Source organism: Grus americana, chromosome 7, assembly GCF_028858705.1.
Source record: "Grus americana isolate bGruAme1 chromosome 7, bGruAme1.mat, whole genome shotgun sequence".
In the NCBI taxonomy this organism is placed as follows: domain Eukaryota; kingdom Metazoa; phylum Chordata; class Aves; order Gruiformes; family Gruidae; genus Grus; species Grus americana.
In genome coordinates this window covers 9919375-9942845 of record NC_072858.1, presented here as the reverse complement: position 1 = coordinate 9942845, position 23471 = coordinate 9919375, and the positions used below count along the sequence as shown (strand labels likewise).

Sequence of the window (23471 nt, the reverse complement as noted above, 5' to 3'; positions counted from 1 at the left end):
ACACACCTACTCCAAAAGGGAGTGGAATCTTAGGAATGAACATGCCAATCCAAGACACTTAGCAGCTCTTACGATAAGGAGAGCTATCATAATGCATTATGTAAAATAAAAACACCACCATATTTCAGTGAATGTACTGAAAGAATTGTGAATCAGTATAAGAACTCTTTTTCCATCAGAGTTTGACAAAGTTATTTCTCTCAGAAGACAGAAATAAAACAAAGTGACTTCACGTTACAGAGCTCGTCATTCAGAGACAAGGATCTGTTTATAGTTACACGTATCATTGAAGAAATGTTTTCCTGACAAAAAAACGGCATTGAAGTTTTTGGATGAGCTATTCTGGGGGGTTGGAGGATGATTCTTTGTGCATGATGCAACTTTTCTAAGTCCTAGAAGTTTCAAATTATTTTTATTTTAGTGCTTATAATTATAGTAGCGTGCCTGCATGCAACCACATATTTCAGTATCATAAATACCAAGCAGATACTGATCATCTGGTAGGATTCAGGGGAAAAAACGCAAAATGAAACGTACTTTTCTGCTGCCAAGACTAACATTTGCCTTTCTTGTTTTTCCAGAATTCAAGTAACAAACCTGTACATAGAAACCTGCAAATGCATTGTAGGAGAGTACATGGAGAGGAGCCATTTCTGTGCTTTGACCGCGTGCTGAGAATCTGCACTGCCAGAACGCAAGAGCAATCTTACACAAGCCACATATACAGCACATTCAACAAAGACATTACAGACAGGTTTCTCAGATTAGCAACTGTGGTAATGAAAAGAAATGCATTTTACTCAGAAAGAACACACAGGCTTCATATAGGTTCTTTATTTAGAAAACAAATAAAAATAATCAGAAAATCTTGAGTGGAATGTATGTAGCAATGTCTTTTATAAAAATCATTCTACAAAGTACACATAGTGCAAGAGCCTGAGCCAATCCTCTCTCACAAGGTAAATTTCGTTTACAAGATTTAAATCACAATAGCCAGTTCTGCCTCATGAAATGAGCTTCTCTGAAGCCTGAATTGACAGCATGTGACATAAACTTAGTATTGTCTCATTTACTACAATACCTTCTTTTCAGAAATGAGTAATCTGGAGGAGGTTTCTTCCCCAGCATTATACTTCTGGGTATCTCCATAATCTGAGGAAAGTTAAGAACGGGGAAAAAGGAGTAAGATAAAAATAACATGAAATATGCATTTGCAAAACAGTTATTAAGTTACAGGAAAAAATAAGTAGTAGGTACATGAGAAAGCAAGGTGCTTTTTTATTTCCTTTTTTTTTCGTCCAAATTCAGGTTTCTCAGGAGAATGGCAGCTTAATCCTCCCTAAAGAAGGCTCTATACAAAAAGGAGTTAAATAAAATTCTCAGGAACTCACAATTCCCACTCCAGCCTACCTCCTTTGAAATATACATTCTTCCTTATATTTATTTATGCCTACTGCCCTCAATCATCCAGTCTCTAAAATGCTTCTCCATCAAGCTTCTGGCTCTCCAGTCACCAACATTTACAGTGGGGATGATTTTCTGTGGCTTCAACCATTGAACAAAACGCTTCATTTCCAGGTAACTGCTGTGTTCACTGTAAGGAATCCCTGAAATGAAACAAATCACAGCGATCCATCAGTCTACTTAGCTTCTTGCCAAAATACTTTTGCAAGCCTTCCAGAAGAAGAAATGCTTTAGATAACATTTTTTTAAATTCTTATTGGAGATCTAAAGTTTATAGCTAAGGTAAAACAAAAACTCAGATATTCCTTCTGGAAAAATTACCTTGCATTAAGTTACCAAGTCATTCATCAGTGCAAACTCAGAGACACCAAGCATTTAGTTAAATGAATGTTGTAATTTTAAGAGATTCAACTCCACCCACTAATAAGAACTGAGAGGAGGAGGAAGACCCAGAGTCTCTCAAACGAGTGAAGTGTGGAATGAAATCTTGGCTCTGGAACTGCACTGCCACCAGCATCAGTCCAGCCAAGACGTTACCCCTGAAGTCTCTACATATATCAGATAAAAGTCTTTATTTGCAAAAGGAGGACAGGAGCAAAATGTATGTAAAAGTCTGTGTTTACAGTGTTCTCAATTACTGAGTTCATCGATCTCTCCTGGACAGATCCATCTGTTTACTTTCTCAATGAGTTATCAGAAAAGGCACTGGTTATGATGAACAGTAGGAATTTCCAGAATAAAAAGATTAAAACCATCCACACAAAACTAAATGCACTGAATCTTTACCACTCTCATACCATATATGGTGATCTTTCCTCTTGTCTGAGGTTTGATATCCACCAGAGAAAGACATGAATCAGAGTAGGTCCACCCAGTAGGTTTGAAAGCCAGAACTTGATCAAAATTCTCAGAAAACTTATTCAAATGATCTTGCAAGCCCTGTGAAAACAATATAGCATATACTGAATCCTATTAAATAGCTTGTTAGTCTAAAGCTTTGAGATGTCATGATGCAGAAACTTCAGACTAAATTTTATTTTGGTGTTTTTAAATGAACTTTTTTATTTTAAATACCATCTGCCTTGAAATTATTAATAATAAATATTTACATTTGCAGTGCTCCTTGTACCTTAGGACCTCAATTGCTTCATCTGAATAAACACCTATTAACAGCTATGCATTACAGATCAGAACACAAAAGGCATAATCACATCTTCTTATAGATGTTGCCCCCTAAGTCATCCATTTCCTCCTCTCAGCTGGAGGTCAGCACTCTTGCAGCCAAGTGGTGATTAAAGATGGTGAAAGCCTGCTTCAGTGTAAAATCCTCTGGTTAATTTAAAGTGCCACTGACATCTGCTTACGCCCAGACGTGCTCAGAGATTAAGTGAACTACCCAAAAAATTGCAGCAAGCCAGTGCATGAGTTGACTATCGCTCTGAGCACTAAGCCATGTTTTACCACATGTCCATTCATGATAGGAAGGAAACCACCTCTCATCTCTTCACTCTAAAAAAAATAAAAAAATTAACTTGAAAAAGTTTCCAAGTTGGCTAAGTTAGCCTTTGATGTTGTTTAAGCTAAGATCGGGAAAAGAATGAGAGGGAAGTATAAGGAATGTACAATCCTATTCCTGGATAAAGTGTAGTGAGTATTATTTCAAACCAAAAATAGGAAATCAATTTCACCTGTCCTGTATAAAATCTTAAAGGCACATTCTCCATTTGAAAGCCCTACACGACTATAAAACAAACTATTTTGTATTTCTCTTCCTGCTACTGATACAGAGACTGATTAAAAAAAGGTGGGGAGAGGGGCATAGGCTGTGACAGAACACTAACCAGCCTGTCAGCTACTTGAAAAATCATTATGCAGGGAAGCGGAAAGCTGCCTGTGACACTGCCACATTGAATAGCACCATCCGTACAATGTCCAGTAGCAACATACTGAACCAATCAAACTGGGCACATTAAAGAACAACAAAAAAACCCTGCCACAACACCCGTTTCATTCAGCAACAGGAATTATGGCTAGCTGCCATGACTGTTAATACACTGCAAATGTTCAGTCTTCACTACATTAAAGATCTAACTGTACCAGTCTAATTCTCCTTCACACTTCATTTTAAGAAGATTAACATAGCTTAAGGTAGTAATTCACATATTTGCTCCCCTTGGTCTAATGAAATCTAAATACAGTACTTCAAATACAATGATTATTATATTAACCAATGCTAATCTGCTTTCAAATTTTGTTATAAATCAAGTGTGCAACATTCACATTAAGGATGCAATTTCAATCTCATAAAAATTTATTTGTGCATTTTCATCACAGGCACTTTTGAAAATCTCTCCTCAATGCTAGTACAAGACATTACTGAGCTAAGTAACATAAAAGAGGTGCACAGACCCCAGTTCTCTGGAAATCTCTCACTGCATATTCAAATGGCAGAAGCTTCAATTTTTGACTGTTACGAAATAATGTTTGTTGCAAAAGAACCATGCATGCATGTTAGAAAAGATGGCCTCTTTCCACAAAACAAATTACTACAGTGTTTATTTATAACAAATCCACTTTAAATACACATTCCAATTTCTTCTTTTATTTCTTTAGCCAACACTGTTCCAAATCTTCATCCTTTTAAAATGGAAAATGTATTTCATTGCTAAATCAACTTCCTTCAATCACCATGACAGCCTGATATCTACAGTGTCGCTCAAGTCAGCAGTATATGCAAACATATTCCATAAGGTAACAGAAGACTCAAACATGATTAAACAGTTAATTTACAATCAGCTCTAACACCACTTAAACTCACGTGGCTTATTCAAGAACAGCTATTCATCAGTACACACAGCAATCCTTGTATTTTACTGGAATAAAATCAAGTATTGCAGTGAAGTACCACATCTCTTTGAGGTTTGTTTTTTTTTTAGATCTTTCCTTTTCATACGTCAAGTCCACCCGCAATATTGCGGAAATCAATGTTTTATTTTTATAAACATTCTAATAAAAAATAACACATATTAAAATTATAAATATTTTTAAATTTATGTAAACATTATCCATTAAGAACATTCAGAGCATGAATCTACAGCATGTCATCTCACTTTTGACCCAGGCACCACCTGAAGAAAATTTGACCTCAACTCCTAATAAACAAACTCCACAGGAAAGCCAGAGCTATACCTAGGAAAGAAACCCAAATGAGCAGAAAGAACCCCATCGAATCCAACACCAATACGACAACACAAAAAACTTAGTCTGCCACTGTACTTTTTCTGATCCCCTATGGCTTGTTCTTTCTAGTTTTACCCTTCAGACTTCACACATCTTGGCCAAACTCTCACTTCAAGTACTGGTTCTTTTCAAGGGGGCACTCATAAGGCCTTGATGAAATACATCAAGTCTGGTGATACCTGGCCAGGTATTCACTATTATGACTGGAACTGCTTTCATCCTTTCATCTCTCATCGAGACTATCTATATGAATTTATAAAGCAGATAAGATATGCTTTCTTCTCAAATTTTAACTTGTTTCTTCAACAGATTTTTGGGACAGTGACGCAACTCCTGATGCAGCGATAGAAAATCGCCCAGAATTCAATATTCAAATATGTATGTTTGAAGATAAAAAGTGATTGAAACATTCAAGCCAGGTAGCACAGTCTCCCTTACTGTGGCTGCATCTGTATAAAAACATGGACATCTTGACACAGACAGCTTCAGCAAAAAAGGAAAACACACCATACATTATTGCCACCAAGTGTCTAGCCAAGTGAAAATCTCGGATATTGCACATATTCTGAGGATACTGTGGGTTTACAAAAATCATCTTTCAAGGTATCAAAAAAACATTCACTGATCCACCTGGTTTTCATAGTGGATTTAACACAGTTATGGTCACTATCCATTTTTGTTTGCTTCAGTTCTAGGCAGAAGGTACCAATGTTAGTCTGGTAACTAGGGAAAAGACAGAGGTTTCTGTACTTTTCAGAGGGCCTGCGGCTTTTAGGTGAATGACGCTCTCTGCTGAATCAATACAGTGTTTATAAATCATACACCAACAGCTAAGCTAGTTGTTCACAAATAATAAAACAGCTGACTCCAACATGAAAAAGCATGCTTGACATTACTCCTGAAAAATCAACATGGAGAAAAGCACATTTCAGATAGCCCCAAAACTGGAATTAAACAGCTGGACAATGCCACCAAAAGGAAAAAAATATTCACAACATAGAGACTGCAGAAATACTTCTACAATTCCTGAATATGCATACAAAAAATTATAAATTTTATTAAAAAAAATTATAACATTTTCCAGCAATCTGGAGACTCAATGAATCAGGGAAAAAAAAAAAAAAAGAGAAAGTCCCTGATCACAGAAGAAAGCCTGTGAACAAGGAAGCATATGCTGGAGCATCTCAAATGATGAACTCATTTCCTTTCTATTTCCTTTCTATTTGGGGTAGGAAGGCAAGCTGTGGGCATCCAGATTTAGTCTTGGGAGCAGTCAGCTATGGAAACATGGAAACTTTCCTTGGGCAAGTACAGTTTTATCAACAGTTGCCACAAACTAGGCTTCAGTTGTGGTAAGCACATGTAGCTTATGCAGCTTTTTTTTTTTTCTTCTTTATCCAGAAACAGACCAGAGAAGTTTTTCAATAATAAAAGAATCATGCTACAGTTCTTAAAACTATCAAGCCTGGAGCACAGACAGGTTTGGGTTTTTTCTATTAGTACAGAGCATAACAAGGAAAAAAAAAGGGTATAAAACTGGGCCTTCTAGGAGATACTATAATATAACAGCAAGGTTTGGCTATTTGCATTCTACTAAAAAGGCAACTGATGGACAAGATCGCATATGTACTCAATTTACTAAATAAGGACTGAATCTGAGCTTTTGACTGAGAATACTCCCTTAAGGACTTAATGCATTTGTAGGTTGCAGCTGAAACTACACGAGCAGGAAATTAGCCCAAATTAAGAAGTGGGATTGTGTTTTTGAGTAGGGCCAGGGATCAAATAAAACAGAAGAGGTAGGAGAGATCCAGAAGATAAAAAAAGACATTGGCATTTAGTGATGAGGATCACTAAAAAATTCTGGCTTTCCCAGTAATGAGCCAGTAATTCAGGACAAAACCTGTATAATCCAGCAGAAGACAAAAACATGCAACTGGAGATGACGACATCAACATTTACATGGTCTGTAAAAACAGGGTGATATCATTCATTATTCTTTAACTAGAACGAGATTACAAGTGAACAGATACTTTATTCTTAAAAATACTGTCTTTTCTGAGGTCATGTTTATTGATTCTGCTGGAGCAGAAAGAACATAAATGATCATCTTTAAGTATTTAACATTCTCCACATTTTACTGATACTTCATTTCACCTGGGCGTTCATCTAGCTACTGGCATCATGGGATGTTTAGCACTCTGGAGGTCTACGTAGCATGCCTAACTTACATGGACCCAAAATTACAAAAGATAGCATGAGACCACATTCTAACACTTCACATATGAAGTCAAAGCCCCAGTACAGAGGGCCATGGCTGTTACACCACGACTCTTGTCCACTAGATCACTGTGCCTTTAATCTTTCCTGGCCCAGGCATCGCTTCTGGCACGCTGTACGTGTCTGGAAACTCCTGTTCTCAGAGATGAGACCCTGCACATGACACAACTGCTTGTCTCTGAGAAATAAGGCTGTCTAGACATCCTTGTGGTATAATCACACCCTCTGCCTGAAAGTCCAGCTAAGTGAGTACGCCACACACACCGGGACACGTGACAGCAGAATCACGTAACAACCCAAAAATCTGCAGAAGAAACTAAAATATATTACTGTTTAAGACAACACAACATATTAAAAATAAATCCATAACATTTCCATTACTCATTTTCTGCCCCACCATGGAAAAGATTATAGAACAACATTAAAACATTAAGATATTAACTTCTATCTCGTGCAGCTCCCATCCAAATCATATAGCCTCTTTTTCTCCTTTTTAGGTCAACTCTGACCTTGACTAGTCCTGCAGCTAAATACCATCTTGCTCTGAAGGATTTGCTTGAGATGGCACAGCAGGCCTGAAGCAAAGCAGGAAAATGAATCCAAGTCCATAAGGCATAAGCATCCACTGTTTTTCTCTTTATTCCAGGTTAACTTTCATCTAGAGCCTGCTGCTTTGCCATAATGCCATTCTGCATTTTGTAGTGTATTTTGAAAAACTCCTCCCCCCCCGCCCCGAATTAGTCACCTTTCCTGAATAAGAAATTCCCACAAAAATTCTAACAACAAAAACCCACTGTCTCAAATCTTAACTGAAACGCGCATTTGAAGTCAACGTAGATGAAACAATGTCTTAAAAGAAACTGTTTAACTTCCTTTTGCTACAAATACTAGAGAAGATTGTGTGGAAAAACTAAAACGTGTATGTATGAGAAGTCCTTCATTCATTCAATGTGTGTATTTGTTTATGTGTGAGTTTTCATTGATTTTCAAGTATCCTTATCCCCATGAGAGAGAATATTCTTTTAAAAGATGAAAATATGATTATAAATACATAGAAATTGAACTGTTATCAAAGACCAGAATGGAAGTTGACCATGTTCAAGGGCTGCCTCAAAACACAGAGACTCCTAGGCAGGAGTCCTTTTAGTCTTTCACTACCTCATACCAGGTAAAAGACAGGCCAAAAACAGGGACTCCATCTCACAATATATTAATTGCTAATAGGACAGATCCTGCAGTCATTACATAACTCTACTACAAAAAGGCCTGCAAAGAGCAAGCCTTTGAACAAACCTCATCTTACCCTGTACAAGCACCGCACTGAAGTGAAATTATACTTTCTGTGCATCATGTTTGGAGATGGTTATTAACGTTTAATTGCATTTCATTTTCAATGTATTGCTACATGTCAAAACTTTACTAAATAAACATGATCTGACAAGAGGTTAAAAGCACCAAACATAACAGTGGCTGGGAGGAGCGAGGAGTAAGACTAGCCAGCAGATTAATCAAATGAGGACATTTTCTGAACTTACCTTAAAATTAATTTGCATCATGGGAAGAACATGAAGCAAAGTACCATCCCAGTCCACACTGATGAGGGAATTAACAGCTGTCGACTCCAAGCACTGCAGTGTTTTGTACTTATCACGGGACATACTTGCTTTTGAGCCCAGAACTTCAGCAATTGCTTTAGGATTAGTTGGGAAGAAATCAGATAAAAGAAAATGATGAGTTCATTTTTTTGCTTGTTTTGCAGATATTCCTAATTATTGCACTGGATCATTTTTACTATTAAAAAAATCCATATTCAACAGGATACAGTATTCCATCTTCTAAAATTAAGAAGAGAAACCTGCAATGGCTGTTAAAAAAACCCTGGCTCCTACATTTTAGCACCAGAATTGTGTATGCCAATTGGAAAGAAAAGGACAAGAGAAGTACAGCAATAAGTTCTTTGGTAGAATGTTACCAAAGTGAACTGGTATTTATTTCAAAGCAGCTAGAAACATGCGCAGCTTCTGGAACACGCAACAAACAGCCCACATTAAAGACAGACTAAATTTCAGTGAAAGTAAATCTTGTATTTATGATTTTAAATATCCTCAAAAGCACAAATGGTATACAGCTGCCTGCTCTAGAATATGCATTTGGGCAATCATGTTGGTTCCTAATGCTGTAACCAAGTGAAGCATAGCACACAAGATTTTCATTAAATCCAAAAAGATGTGTTTTGGTTTGGGGAATGCCTTGTTAAAATTTATTTCATTAAAACTGATTACTAAAAATATTTAGGAAAATACATAATATAAACTTGGAAGGAAAAACTGTTAGCAAAATAGAAGTTTAAGAATAATTATATCCCTTTGCTGTTTTTTGACAACATGAAAGTATTAACACGAAAAATGTCATAAAGATGTCATTTATGTTTTGGTTTTTTTTTTTCAACTGCCATTAGCAATTTTCTCACCACAGTCAATTAAATTGGTTCGTTCATTTAGTATCTAATTGGCCTTCTGTATATTCGGGGAAGTTTGTAAACATGGCGTTTAAGTTCTTTACATAATATCTGATCATCAAGACTAAGCAACCCTTTATATCTTCAAGAAAAGGGCCTTTTAACACTGATTTAGATATTTATTTAGTTATTTTATCCAGTACACTTTTCTTACATACCTAAAAAAACTTTTTCTTTTCCAATGGAATAGGTGCCACAGACAACTAGAGTACGCGGGTTTAAAGTCACTGTCTCAAAGGCAGTATTGACAGCAAACTGGATAACCTCTTGTTGAGGAGGAAAAGTGTATTCAGGACTACAGTATCTAGGGCACAGAAACAAGATACACACTTCGTTACACAAGACGGAAGACATCTGAATTTACCAAGGTGGCCCTCAAAACTGCATGCATACAAAGTAATGAAAAAGATGTTATCCTTCCATATAATTTCAGCCTATTTGAAACCTATTTATTAGAAAGCACTGAGGCGCCCAGATGAAATTGCTGCAATAAAATTTACATTAAGTATACCAGTCTTTTCTCTGCCACTATTCACTTGTCTGACACTGACACTCAACTCTGCAGTTTTTTTTCTCTATAAATACCAAATGCTCTTTCAAGCTAGATATTTGTATCACTTACTAATTACATCCTTATGTCTATTTTTTGTCGTGCACACAAACCATAACATAAGGCATTATTCATTCGCAGAAACATACGGAACAGAAATAAAAGACTGCAGCTGGGCATTAGTCATCATACACAGAAAACCGATTTTATATACATGAGTCAGAGAAAGGTCTAATGAAAACCTGGACAACTGATTTAACTGTTTAGCATTCTTTCACTCTTTGAATTCCCCCACACCTCTTTTCATAACAGAGTTGAGTCTACATAAAACCAGTGTTCCATGAACCTCGTTTTAGAGCTGAATGCTCAATGTATGAGTTTTGACACCCAGAATTTAACACCAGTTATAAATAATAAGATCATCTCAGCAAATGCTTTAGCATTTTTTCCACCACTCACTTTTATTCTTTCATGTAACAGCATAACAGATGAACAAGCTAGACATACATGGACTTTCAATGAATACCTGATTTTATTCAACACTAAACGGAGCTAACAAATGTTAAAACAACGATGTCATTTATACTAACATATATTTCATTCATATAAAGTCTTACTAAACTGAAAAGAGGGTTATATTGAAAAAAAACCCCCACAACAATTAAACACAACTTACGTGGTATCAAGGTAAAGGGTGTGGACTTGTTGACCAATCAAAGCAGGGTAGCGCTCCATGGAAGGATCTGCCCTGAAGTCTCCTGTGTGCAGAATAACAGTTCCACTTGGTAGATAGAAAAGGATCATTGCTGCGCCTGGACAACTGAAACAAACAAAAACCCCATACAAATTACGTTAGTTCTCTATACTTATCAACTGCCTTATGAGATACGTCACCCTTCAGTAGCAGGGAGGTGTGCAGAACAGCTTTTTAAATCACAGGTACTATGCGGCATAATTTAGTTAGAAAATCCCGATTTCTAAAGGAATTCTAAAGCTAATCTAATGGCCATAGACAATCTAGACTTGAGTTCTCAGCTGAGATGGAGGGAAGAAAAAAACCACACCAACAGCAATCAAGCGTTAACTGCCTTTTTGGGATGCTCTGTCTTCTTCTAGGTACGACAAAGATGCTTGCAATCTCCGAGGTTCCATTACTTGATTTCAAGGGGAAACAGCACACCAAAGAGAAGCAGCATTCTTATTCAGGAGAAAAAGAATTGTCTTATTGCAGGTACATCTTAATTCCCACAGGACTTACTGAAGCATTTCCTTTTAAATTCTATTTGCAGATTTTAAACATTATCCTCCATCCAGAATTCCCTGGTTATAAATACAATTCTCTTAGTTGGCCACAGTGAATCCATTGCACCTTCTGCAGTTTCTCGCCAAAGCTGTCTGAAGGGCAAGTGCTCAGACTGGAAAACCAGAGTGTGACTATTTCGGACATGAATCATCTGTAAAGGGTAAATGAAATCTCAAAAAAGGAAAAACTGGCAGGAATCAGAGCTAAAATGACAGAATTGGTGAACTCTCCAAAAAGTTGAACTTCATACCTTAGGTTTATATGCCTTTTAAATTAAAGCAGGAGATCAGAGACACAAACAGGAAAAATGAGAAGTGTCCAAATTACATAAGCAACAAGGCTTCCTTCATTCCCAGAAAGGGTTCTCAAAGGACTTCATGGAATCTTATCTCTCCAACTATAAACAAATCCTAAGATAAGTAATATTCAAACCAGCTGTGACACAGTGCTGCGTTTCAATATACACTTCAGGGAAAGGACTTTTCCTCTAGCCCATAGCCAAATAAGGTACCAAGAGGCAAAACGGCAAGAGCACAGGGCTGGAAGTCAGGTGCTACTGAACTTTAAATCCAGCATTACCACACAGTGCCAGCGTAACATTGGACAAAAATCTCATCATTTATCACTGAATCCAGTAGCAGTCTTGTTGCACATTTCAACAGGCTTTTCTTTAAAGTTCAATTTTCAAAATGTTGCCTAGGTTTTGTGTCTCCTGGAATCCAAAGTACCACTTCTTTAGCTGAAGATTTCACTATCTTCGGTTGAAGCTACAGAAACCTAACATGCCTGATAATCAAATCTAAGAAGTTTCTAACTAGACACCAAAAACTAAAGTGTCCAGACCACTAGAAAAATCATTCAACCTCTCAACGAGCTTAAAAATTATGGAACTATGTATGGTTAACACACATAGCTTATTACAAGCAAACAAAATAAAGCTAAAATTATCAAAAAAGCTTAAGTTTAATTTTCAAAAATAACTCACCAATTTCAAAAGCTAACTACTTGCAAGAAATTTAGGCTCCTATATGCCTAGTTCACTTCTGAAGTGAAAATGCATCTTACTAAGCCAACTCAGGTATCTGAAGTATTTTTACCCTTATTTTTTCAGGTTCAGAAACCTAAAAATCATGATAACATAAACCGTATCTGTACAGCTATTCATCTTTAATATTCTATACATACAAATATTCCACAGCAAATGATACATACTGATTGGCATCGAGCAACACCACTTTGATCCCATTCACTATACATTCTGTGTCCATCGGCAGCACGTGGACGTACTGCTCTTTGACTCGAAGTTTGCTCTTCACCAGGTTGCCAGTTATCTGTAACAGGGAAAGGATTTAATATGGAATAGGAACAAAATCTAAAAAAAGCCTTTGTTTATTTTAGAAACAAAGACTTCTAAGCCAGACTGTCTGGCTTGAGAGAAACTATGAGAAACTATGAGACCCTGGGTATAATCAAGCCTTTCAGTAGCATTTCACCTCTCAAAAAGCAAACCGAAAAAAATCCATCTTAAAAAAGCAAACTTTTAAAAGCCTGTCAACAGGTTATGGATTGGAATCAGAGAGGAGGCAAAAAAGGGGGAATAACATCTGTTACAGACTGCCAAGTCAAGACAAGGAGGCGGACAGAGCCTTCTGAAGAAACAAATGAAGAAATTTCCAGGTCATAGGCCCTGGATCTTACCACAGAGGACTGCAGTCACCCCAACACCTACTGGAAGGGCAATGTGGAACACAAACATTCCAGGAGATTGTCAGAGTAAATCAGAAATAGTTTTTTGATGCAGGTTCTGGATCGGTTGATTAGGCAAGGTGACATACCATGTTATGAGTAAAGAGTTGGTTGGACATATGACAGCTAATGGCAATCTTGGGCATCCAGCAGCCTGAAGCACAGGACACACAGGACCAGGCTAAAACAACTCAATTTACTGAATGTGGAGAAGAGTGGAATCTAATTTCAGACCTCCATCACTTCAATAGAGTTATAGAGAAGATAGAGCCAGATTCTTCTCCATGATGCACACAAAAAGAACAAGCTATAGTCTTGAGTTGCAAAAAGGGACTTTTCAATTGTGTATTAGGAAAAAAATTCAGAGAGGGTAAGCACTGCAACAGGTTGCGAGGAGACATAGTGGAATCTTTCCTATTTTCAAAATTTGACTGATGAAGGCTCTCTGCAGTCTGATCTAACTTTGAAGGTAGATCCACATTGCACAGGAGATCAGACTATATGACCTCTAGAGCGCCTTTTAAACCTGAATTTTTTCATGGTATCTAAACAGGGAAGTTTCACTAATCATCAGTCAAATCAGGTTAGGAACTTCTTACAAGGGAAACTCAGATTCCCCTATACATATCCACTGTGCCTAATTGACGCAGCAATGGAACATCTGATCTCCTATTTACTTTCATCAGTATAAAAGTAATTATAGTTGCATATGGGTTTGGTAATATCATAGAATTGTAGAATGGTTTGGGTTGGAAGGGATGTTGAAGATGATCTAGTTCCACCCCCCTGCCATGGGCAGGGACACCCTCCACTAGACCAGGTTGCCCAAAGCCCCATCCAACCCGGCCTTGAACACTTCCAGGGAGGGAGCATCCGCAGCTTCTCCCGCAAACCTGTTGCGGTGCCTCACCACCTTCATAGAGACGAATTTCTTCCTAATATCTAATCTAAATCTCCTCTCCTTCAGCTTAAGGCCATTACCCCTTGTCCTATCACTACATGTCCTTGTAAACAGTCCTTCTCCAGCTTTCCTGTAGGCCCCTTTAGGTACTGGAAAGCTGTTGTAAGGAATACAGCAATCTTGGAAAACCTTACCTTATTACAGTAGATTGGAAACATGAAGTTTTTTGTTAGGCCACAGTAGTGATCAGAGTGGAAATGTGTCAGGAAATAAGCTGTGCAACCTTCGATTTCTCCATACTGGAAGGCATCAACTGTAAAACCAGTTCCTACAGCAAAAAGGGAAGAGAAACCAGTCAGTAAACAAGCACAGCTCAGAACCAGTTTCTAATTAAATTTTCCTTTTGTTCTTTCTTGTTTCTTCCAAATTAAAAGGGAACACAGTTACACTGAAGGAGCCATTGAAAGATGAGCATGGTTTGTGCAAAAGTCACTCACAAAAAAGATTTTCACTTATTAAAATAAAAATTTTAAAAAGTGTCCACGTACAAATACTTTCACAGGCCTCCCAAATACCTGTTGTTTAGCTGCCATCCTACACAGATGGCAACTGGTTAAGTAAATAAAACACATCTATTTGCACCCAGCTGGTATTTTTGAAGATTAACATAGATTAAAAATCTAATACCAACATCTTAACATAAAATAAGACAGATAACTACAGCTTAACAAAATGCATTTTGCGATCAAACCACAATTTTTCAATTATTCTACATTTAATATTCCTCTTAAAACATGCTACCATATAATTATCAAGCAAGCAATCTAGGGTCTTTGAATATATCTGCTGAGAAGAAATGTGACTGATTTGCCATTGTATGCTTTCAGTGAGGTGCTGTTTGTATACAGATGCTATATAAAGACAGCTGTAGAGAAGATAGCCCTCTTCTCTGCAAATGTATTTATTTTTTTTTTTAAATGCAAACATACCAACAAATGGTCCCTTAACATTGGGTTATAGTTTCTTAAAACCACCGAATAGTGCATAGAACTAATTCACCTGGTAAATCACCTGGCAGGTAAATATTTTTCTTTTTATGTTAAGCAAATTTCCAGATCTTCCAGGAGAACTAGAAATAGTTCTACTTACTTGAGGCTAGAATTTTAAGTATTAGCAACTCCAAAAAAATACAACAGTCTGCTAATTAAAAATCACAAACCAAAAAATCTCCAACTGTTTGAGAGGTACCAGACTGAAAGCTTCAGGGAGGCTGCATTATACAAGGCCATGGGGATAAATACATATCATTAGCAACACAGAAAATACAGTCAAATATACTTCCAATGCAGTATCAAAATTCAGAACAGAGATAATCTAGATAATAGCAAAGCAACTTTAAAATTGCATTGTAGACATAAGAATCTGCTCTTCAAATTTATTATATATGGAAAATTCTCTCAGCCGATGGAAGCCATGATACTGGTGTAGCCCCACAGAGACTTACACAGGTCAGTCTTCAGGCAGCAGCTTGGCACTTAGGATCACTAATATATTTCTTTTTGGCTTCCTCAAATACCTACCTAAGACTAAGGCAGTCCTTTAGTGGTAAACAGAACTGTGAGGATTTGAAGCTTTTTAAGCCACTTATCCATCATCCTGTATTTTATGTAAGTGCTTGAGGAGATTCTGAGAAATTCTTGGCTGTTTCCTTAGCTAAATTCTTCTGCTTGGTTTTCAGTTCTTTGTTTTCACAGTTGTAGTACTTCATATTTCTAATACTCGTGAATTTCAAATACAAACTTAGACTCAATTTTTATAACTTAGTGTAAGGAAATAATTGCTATTGACAGACCCACTTTCAGGCACAACTGAAGCAATGTTAAATGAAGCAATGATTAAACTCAGGAATTAGGAGTGACTATTAACAAGGGATATATTCAAAATCATTTAAGAAAGTAAATGCATCTTTCAATACTGCTTATATTTTTCACTCTGCCAAAAACATGCAAAAGTCAGTCCTTGAAATAATTCTCCCGAGATAACTTTTTCACTGTACTTCATCGAGGAAGCCATTGCTGACTCTAGTTCTGCAATCACCTTCTTCTGGAGATTGGCACCTACACAAGACTTTATCAACTTAGATGGAAGAAAGAAAATTCATTACAAGCTGCAGTCTAAATGGTTATGAAGAGTGAAGAATACTGAAGCCTAAAGTTAGGAAACAAAATACAACACTCAAGCCAAAATTAGTTAACCACTATAAAAAGCAAGAGTTATCTCTCACCTGGTATTTTCTTGTAGAAAGGGCAGTGTTTTTTTCTTGTTCCTTCAGCTGTAGTAGATAATTCTTTAATTTTTTTTATCCACCTTCGTTGGCCACCAGAATTTACATCTGCAAAGGCTCCATTTTTATTTGAACTTTCTGTAACTGCTTCTACATCTTCCACAGACCCTCCAGCTTTCCTTTTTTCCTGTCTGGGCCTCTTTCCATTGGGACTTACTGAACTTGGTATCTGCTTTCCCTCACTCAAACGAGTCTCTCCTTTGCTTTCCTCTTTTACTTTGGGCTTTAACCCAAAGAAAACACCAATGTCCATTTGTTTGAGTTCTTTGGCAGAACTGGATTTGGCATTCGTACTTGCTAAAGAAAGAGATGGCACTGTTTTAGAGATGGGGCTGGGAAAGCACAAAGCAGCTGTATTAAGATTTCCTTCCTTCTCCACTACTGACTGCAAACTCTCCTGGCAAGCTGTTTTTTTAATTGCATTAGCAGTCATTTTATCTGTATTAGTTAAAATGCTACTTGGGTCCCTCAAAACATTACTTTTCTGTGTCAGAAGAGACCCAGCACCTTCTCTGACTAGTAGTGTTGACGTCTCAGTAAAACTCACGTATGCAGAATCCAAAGCACCGGTATCTTCTGACTTTGTGTTACCTGCTTTAGCACCAGAGAAAATCAATTCTGGCTGTTCAACCTCCTCACAGTTAAAAGGAAAAGAGGATCCACAGGCTAGTGCCTCTTGATGATGCTGATTATCTACACATGTTGAATTACAGAACTTGCTGTTCATGTGACTCTGAGAAACAGTTTCTACACTATGATCTAGAGGGTTCAATGTATCTACTTCCTCACAGTGGGTTTTTTTAATTATGAAATTTCCCATTTTAGTATGCTCATACTGAGTCTTCTGCTGTGAAAGAAGTCCATCAAATGTTTTAAACATGACAGAATTAGATTCTTCATCTTCAAAGTTCTGGACTTTGACTAACTTATTTTGTGATATTTTTACTTTCTTCTCTTCCTCAGTTTCCTCTTCACTTTCCTCAAAAGTACTCAGTGGAGAATAAGAAATTTCACAGTCACTGAAGTCCGCTTTTGATTGCAGTAGACTTGGCTGATTTGTATCTTTCTGACTACATAGGTCTTCTCCTGTTCCACTTTCTTGAGAGGATACAAAGTCATAAAATTCAAATTTACAATTATCATCTGTGGACTGTGTGAGCTGAAATGTCTGTTGAGGCTTTTGAACAAGAGAGGAAGTACTTTCAGTGGTTATATTTAGAGACTTCATTTGCAAACTCCGTACTATCAATGTACTGTCATCATTTGGGACATTTTTTATATTATTAGATGGTTTCTCATTCTGTGAGATTTCCTCTACATGACTTTGGGAACAGGTGGGCTCTGCAGCAGTAGAACACGTCATCTTCCCCTCCAAAGCATTTCCTGAAGAGTTTACAAGATAATCTCCTGCCCTGCTTGCTGCAAGTAGAAAATGGCTGTAACGCTTGTAGTGGGATGGAATAGTGGAAGTGCACAGTAAACCATCAGCACACTCTATGAAAACAGTTAAACAGAGAAATAATGTTAATATCTTTACAAATATAGCTGGCATAATTATTAAAATAAAAATTACACATGACACACCCTTTAAAAGCTTTTTCTCATAAACGCTGCTATTGGAAGGCAGAAGGTCTTGGTGGCTTGAAAATTACTTTTTACTTGTGCCTTCTGCCCTGCGCTAGCCAGAAATGAGAATGCTTCCAACCTAACACCAAACAGCTGCTGCTAATACAGCGCTATGCCTGAATTAACACAGCCCTCTAATAACAAGAGTACTTAACCCTGTTTCAATACTGTGCTAATGTAATCATATGGCTTCTAGTTTAGAATTGTCTCACATGCAAGCAAAGAACTCAGGGCAGTAGCACCAGAAAAGGCCAGTAGACACATTTCAAAACTAAATCTCAGTTCTGTATTAACATGCAATTCCATTTCAAATTGTCTGCTGGGTTACACACTAAATAAAAATAAAAGTCATATATTTACTTATGTGAAAAAAAGTGTCCAGAATTCAGATGCCAGCAAAAAAAATCAGCAGCTGTTCCCTAAACCTTTTCTGTTGAGAGTTTGCTAGCCTAACTTTTGAGGATTTTAAGGTGAATGCATAAATCAATCAGAAGGATTTTTTCACCTGATAATTACAGGAGTAAGAGATGGAAATTAGGTGTTAACACATCTGCCTTAAGTTAAAACCACTGCCAAAATCGGGATTAAGGTGCTCACATTTCATTATTCTGAAGAAGAAACTTCAAGGTAAGTTACAAAAGTATAAAAAGGAAAGTGACTGTGTTACCTAAACAGTATTTACTCAACTTTCCTGACTGTATACTTTCTGTTTATCAAAAGCTATGAAGTGTATTAAGAATGTAAGTTGGATACCTGCATCTATTCAGATATGGTATTTCCTCATGTGAAAGCAGCAACTGGAATGAGACAGTTTTATTCCTCTCATACAGAACTCAAAACAGAACTGTGTTGTCTCATGATACAGGAATGTTCGTGTATAATTCTGCATAAAATTTCTAAAGCATACTGGATCAGGGGCTAACATTTCAAATAAATTAGCCTAACAGACTGATTTCAGCTTCCAACTGTCCACAGACAACTTGACAAGTCACACAGCAACATGGATACAGGATAATAAAATGTCTACCTAAGGAGAAAGAAATTTGGTGTCAAAAGTAGCACCCTCTTAACTGAAGGAGGTTTTTTTGCTGACACTGACTTAGTAATTGAAACGTTCCATTATTTTAAAATGGTAAATTATGCACCCTTGATTTCTTCAATAAACTACTAAAACTGGAGCTTGATAAAAAAACATGAATCTTTATCGCTATTCTAAAAAGCTCTTAGATTCCAAGATTTTCATGTCAGATTTCCATGTTCCTCACAAAGAACCAAAAATCTCATACAAAACCAATACTGACAAGTGATCAGTAATAACATTTTAAAAATTATACCAACTCCCATCTCTCTCACATTTTGAACTAAATATGAAAACCAAGGTTTACAGCAACATTATGTGAGAAGCCTTTAACTTTTCGATTTTTCTTACTCTATTCATACCTTTTTCAATGGATCCTGGAGTATCCAAACATTCAGCAACGTGCCATCGAGGTGTCTGGACCAATAGCAAGGAGAAAGGCATCTGGCAGCTCGGACAGTATCCATCATGAATGGGCTTTGTATTTGGGGAGCTCTGTTCTGTCAGGCTACTCGCACTTTCCTGGGAGTGCACGCTACTGTCATCTTTACATTGATCTACATCCTCATTTGGCCTTGATCTCTGCTTGGTTTTCGGAAGCGTATCACTTTTTTCTATGGATTTTTTTTTATTTCCATTTCTCTTTCTTTTCGGCCTGCACTTGCCATCACTTACTTTCTGCACAGGTGTAGAGATGTTCTCTGAACTACTCTGATGCTTTTTCTTCCTAATGGATTTGTACTCCCAAATGTCCTCTTCCAATAAAGCATCTTCAGACATGGCAACACATTAAATATTCTCTTTGCTTTTAAGCAACAGGTCACAAATCTACCTTTCCTTCCACTAATATGTTTTCTCTTCCCTCTCTCCTTCACTATCTGAAGAAAAGCACTCGAACTCCATTTTAAAAAAGCAACGCTAGGCCACAAACCAAACAGCAGTCCATGATGGGACAGAAGCATGGTGGATCCTATCCTAAAAATAATTTAATGAGCGTCCCTTTGAATATTTGTAATTACTCCTGTCAGACAAAACCCGAGTCTGTAAGACGCAGAAAGACTTGCAGCGCGAGCCATTACCTTCAGCTATCTCTCTCGTAAGCACCTAACCCGGCCTCGGAAGGTGAAGCCCAGTTAGCCCCGCTCCCGGGACTGCCACCTCGCTGCCCCGAAGCAGGAAGATTTTAAAAGAAAACAACGAAGAGTTCAGCTACGGGATCGCTGCCGGCGATTACCACACGGTGAAGGCCGACACCGGCACGGCCCTGCCGGGAGGGGCCGCGCTCTCCGCCGCGGGCACCGAGGGCCGCTGCCTCCCCGCAGCCTCCCGCCGCGGGCACCGAGTGTCGCGGGCGGGCGGGTGGGTCTCCTCAGCCGTTCGCCGCTGCGGCAACGCATTCGCTTCCGCAGGTTCGTCAGCACGGCTGTCGCTCAACTTTCTACTTGTCATAGCACACCCCCCCCCCCAAAAAAAAAAAAAAATCCCACCGTTTAAATTATTGGTGCCTTGTTTGGACTTTGTCCTGGTACTGCTCGATTTTCACATCTATTCCACTTACAAATAAGAAAGTAACTGGGCGGGAAGAGCAGACTGTGTTGAATCTGCTGAGCTGGAATGACCACTGGGATTCTCTTCGCGAATGTGCTTCTGTGCATACCGAAGCTATGTAAAAACAGGAAATGAATGAGAAGGTCCCCCTTTAAGACAGACGAGTTATTCCGTGTTTCTGCTTAGGTTTTGGGTTTGGATTTTTTTTTTTGGGGGGGGGGGTGTTTGGTTTGGTTTTTTTTTTAATTACATTTTTCCTCCCTCGCGTTGCGGGCGGTGCCGAATCGGCAGGCCGGTAAACGGCGGCCCGTCTTGGCCGCGGGCTCGCCCAGGAGGCGTCATGGCGGCGGGGGGCCTGGCGGGGCTCCTGCCCGCCCAAACCCAGCTGGAGTACGCCCTGCTCGACGCCGATACTCCTCAGGAGAAGGAGAACTTGGTCTACCAGTACCTGAAGAAGATGGACAGCCGGGAGCGGGACCTAACGGTGCCCGAGCTCGGCGGAGGTGGGTGGCGGGGCCCGAGCGGGTCAGGCCCCACGGCAGGGCGCGGCGGAGCGCGGTTCCTCGTCCCGGGCCCGCTGGGCGGCTGCAGGGTCTTCACCGGTGGAGGTGGCTGAGCTCTGACACTTATCATGTGGCGTTTTCCTGAAGTTCTGCTGCCGTGTAATTACGGCCCCGTTAGCTGCTTTTTAAAAGACACTTCTAGGTACAGTAAATGTCACTCTTGAAAACACCAGGAGCACAGGACAAGAAAATAGAAAAGAAAAAAATAAAAAAGAACCCCTTTATAAATATTCCCCCTGCTTCTGGTTGCAAAAACAGGTTCTTTAAAGCCTCTCTTCTAAACAAGCTTCATTAATTTACTTTTTTAAATAAAGCCTTTCCCTTCTGTACAGTATATTGGTATTTCTCTCCTTAAATCTTGTTAGTAGTATTTCTTTTCATTTACTACAAAGAATTATGGAACATATGGGTGAGTTTCATAAATATATTTTCATTTTGCTTTTCTGTGTGTAAAGTGATGTTGAACTTTATTGATTTTTTATTATTTTAAAGTGAAATGTCCAAGTAATGTTGTGTAGTGTTGTGCAAATTAGTGCATCTGTCTGCATACCCTTCCCTTAATTGGGTATCTCTGTTCTCTGAATTCCAGATCTACAGTGGCTAAACACTGAAGGTCCTATTTCTCTTCACAAAGACCTTTGTGGAAAAGTTGTGGTGTTGGATTTCTTTACTTACTGCTGCATCAATTGCTTGCACCTGCTGCCTGATCTCCACGCGTTAGAGCACCAGTACTCTGATAAAGGTAAAAGTGCTTTGGCTGGCTTGGAATAGAATTTCCTGGCAGTGTTGCAGGCAGAGTAGCTGAGTCACTTTGTTGCTGGTTACTAAACAGCTGGCAAAATTTCAGGGGTGCCTAAAAATGTCTTCTAATCTTTTAAGTAGCCTAAAAAAGGTGACTGTGTATACTCCCATCACATTTTTAAATGGGGTTAAATAAGGTATCTGTTGTGACTGTATAATTAAAGAAACAGGGTATGTGCTTAAAGCTCAAGTCTGATATCCTCATAAATAAGGTTATTTGAAAAAAGCTATTCAAGGATGTAAGATACGAGCTCAAAGTTACTATAAGTATATAACCCGCTACACTTGGCATAGCAACCAACACTGAGAAGAATATAGTAAAGGTGGTAGAATGGATATAGTTAAGATTACTTGTTTTTTCCATTCTAACTGAAATAACAAAATATGTAAGCTTGGTTTAGAATTTTTTTGGTATTGGCATCACATTATATATCATTAGTAGTCCTGTATTCTGGAGAAGGAATTAAGCTCTTTAAATTCACATCTGAGATGAAATCTATCTCTCTGAGTGAACAAAAATGCAGGGTAATTACCATTTAAAATACAGTCTCTTGTCATCATGATGACTTGTCAGAGATAAGCTGTGGTCTTACAAAGAATGTATCAGTTACATATCTTGGATATTTTAATAGACTGAACAGTGAGATGAACAACAGTGTTACTTTCAGCCCTAAAAATACTGTATTAAATATAATATATATGTAGTAAATAACATTGTCTTATAATGTTTAAGTTTCTGATTCTCCATTGGCATTTCTGATTTGTTTTAATTTTGGCAGCATTTATTTTCATGTGTTACTTTCTTTCACTAGAAAGAGAAATTACAATATCTTTGAAATATCAAATTCTTTAAGTAGTTCAGTTATATATTGTACGTTTACATAGAGCTTTGCAGAAGACTCAAATAAACTAATTTTTTTATCTTGGAAAGCTTAACTCTTTGCTTTGGAGAAATTTGACATCTGGTATCCTGTTTCAGATGTAAGGAGGTTTAATAAGGAAAACCTGTCATGGCAATTTTTTGAGGGTTGCGGTTTTAAGTGGAAGGTGATTAGCAAATGAGAAATATCAGGCATGCGAGGAAGAAGGTCTAGATTGAGATTTCAGAAGATTACATTGGAGATACAATGAATAATATCTTTAAATGATAAATATTTTGTAGTATAGGATTATTGCATTAATATAGCTGTCATATCCTTAATCTGTTTTTTAAGACCAAGCGGTTAAATCAGTTGATAACAAAATACTCAGTTTAACAACCTCTCCCCAAGCTTTCTCTTTAAAGTATTTGAACATCTCTGTAGTGGTGTAGGAGAGGCTGCAGTACTCTGAACTGAACTGGAGGTCCACTTGGAGACACATTTTTTTGTTTGACTTGTATTAAACTTCCTGTCATAGGAGTTATTACTTGAGAAATTACTTTAATAGGTGATAAATTCTTTTTGCATTTGAGCTATCCTACTAAGTTCTTTTTGGATTTGAACTATCTTGTTCCTGCAGGAACTGGAG

General features: G+C 37.9%; 2 protein-coding genes across 4 annotated transcripts in view; one reads left to right on the top strand and one right to left on the bottom strand.

The window, feature by feature from the left end:
* Window positions 1-526: 526 nt before the first annotated feature.
* DCLRE1A (DNA cross-link repair 1A) lies at window positions 527-20426 on the bottom strand. 3 transcript variants are annotated; one of them, XM_054832782.1, is made up of 10 exons: window positions 19413-19548; window positions 18726-18769; window positions 16287-17840; window positions 14197-14330; window positions 12568-12686; window positions 10729-10872; window positions 9661-9806; window positions 8520-8674; window positions 2262-2403; window positions 527-1607 (listed from the first exon to the last, which is right to left on the bottom strand). In XM_054832782.1, exons 3-10 carry the CDS (start codon window positions 17707-17709, stop codon window positions 1441-1443), a joined length of 2430 nt encoding a protein of 809 aa, XP_054688757.1. In that variant the 5' UTR covers window positions 17710-17840; window positions 18726-18769; window positions 19413-19548; the 3' UTR covers window positions 527-1440. The 3 variants fall into 3 exon arrangements, with proteins under 3 accessions (XP_054688757.1, XP_054688755.1, XP_054688756.1); XM_054832780.1 differs by lacking the exon at window positions 18726-18769 and having other exon boundaries at window positions 19413-20426; XM_054832781.1 differs by lacking the exons at window positions 2262-2403; window positions 18726-18769 and having other exon boundaries at window positions 19413-20420.
* Window positions 20427-20836: 410 nt separating this feature from the next.
* Window positions 20837-23471, top strand: part of NHLRC2 (NHL repeat containing 2) — a 38383-nt gene continuing 35748 nt past the window's right edge. Inside the window, exons 1-2 of the mRNA XM_054832783.1 lie at window positions 20837-21101; window positions 21751-21903. Coding sequence (XP_054688758.1) covers window positions 20939-21101; window positions 21751-21903 — 316 coding nt within the window. The 5' untranslated portion in view covers window positions 20837-20938. The remainder of the gene's footprint in view (window positions 21102-21750; window positions 21904-23471) is intronic.

Excerpts from the sequence above, each read along its gene's own strand:
- DCLRE1A (XM_054832780.1), bottom strand. The coding sequence starts at position 19,830 with ATGTCTGAAGATGCTTTATTGGAAGAGGACATTTGGGAGTACAAATCC. Across the intron at positions 17,841-19,412 it reads TCCAGGATCCATTGAAAAAG|AGTGTGCTGATGGTTTACTG; the intron begins GTATGAATAGAG and ends CTGTTTTCATAG. Across the intron at positions 10,873-12,567 it reads GTGTTGCTCGATGCCAATCA|TTGTCCAGGCGCAGCAATGA; the intron begins GTATGTATCATT and ends TGTTTGTTTCAG.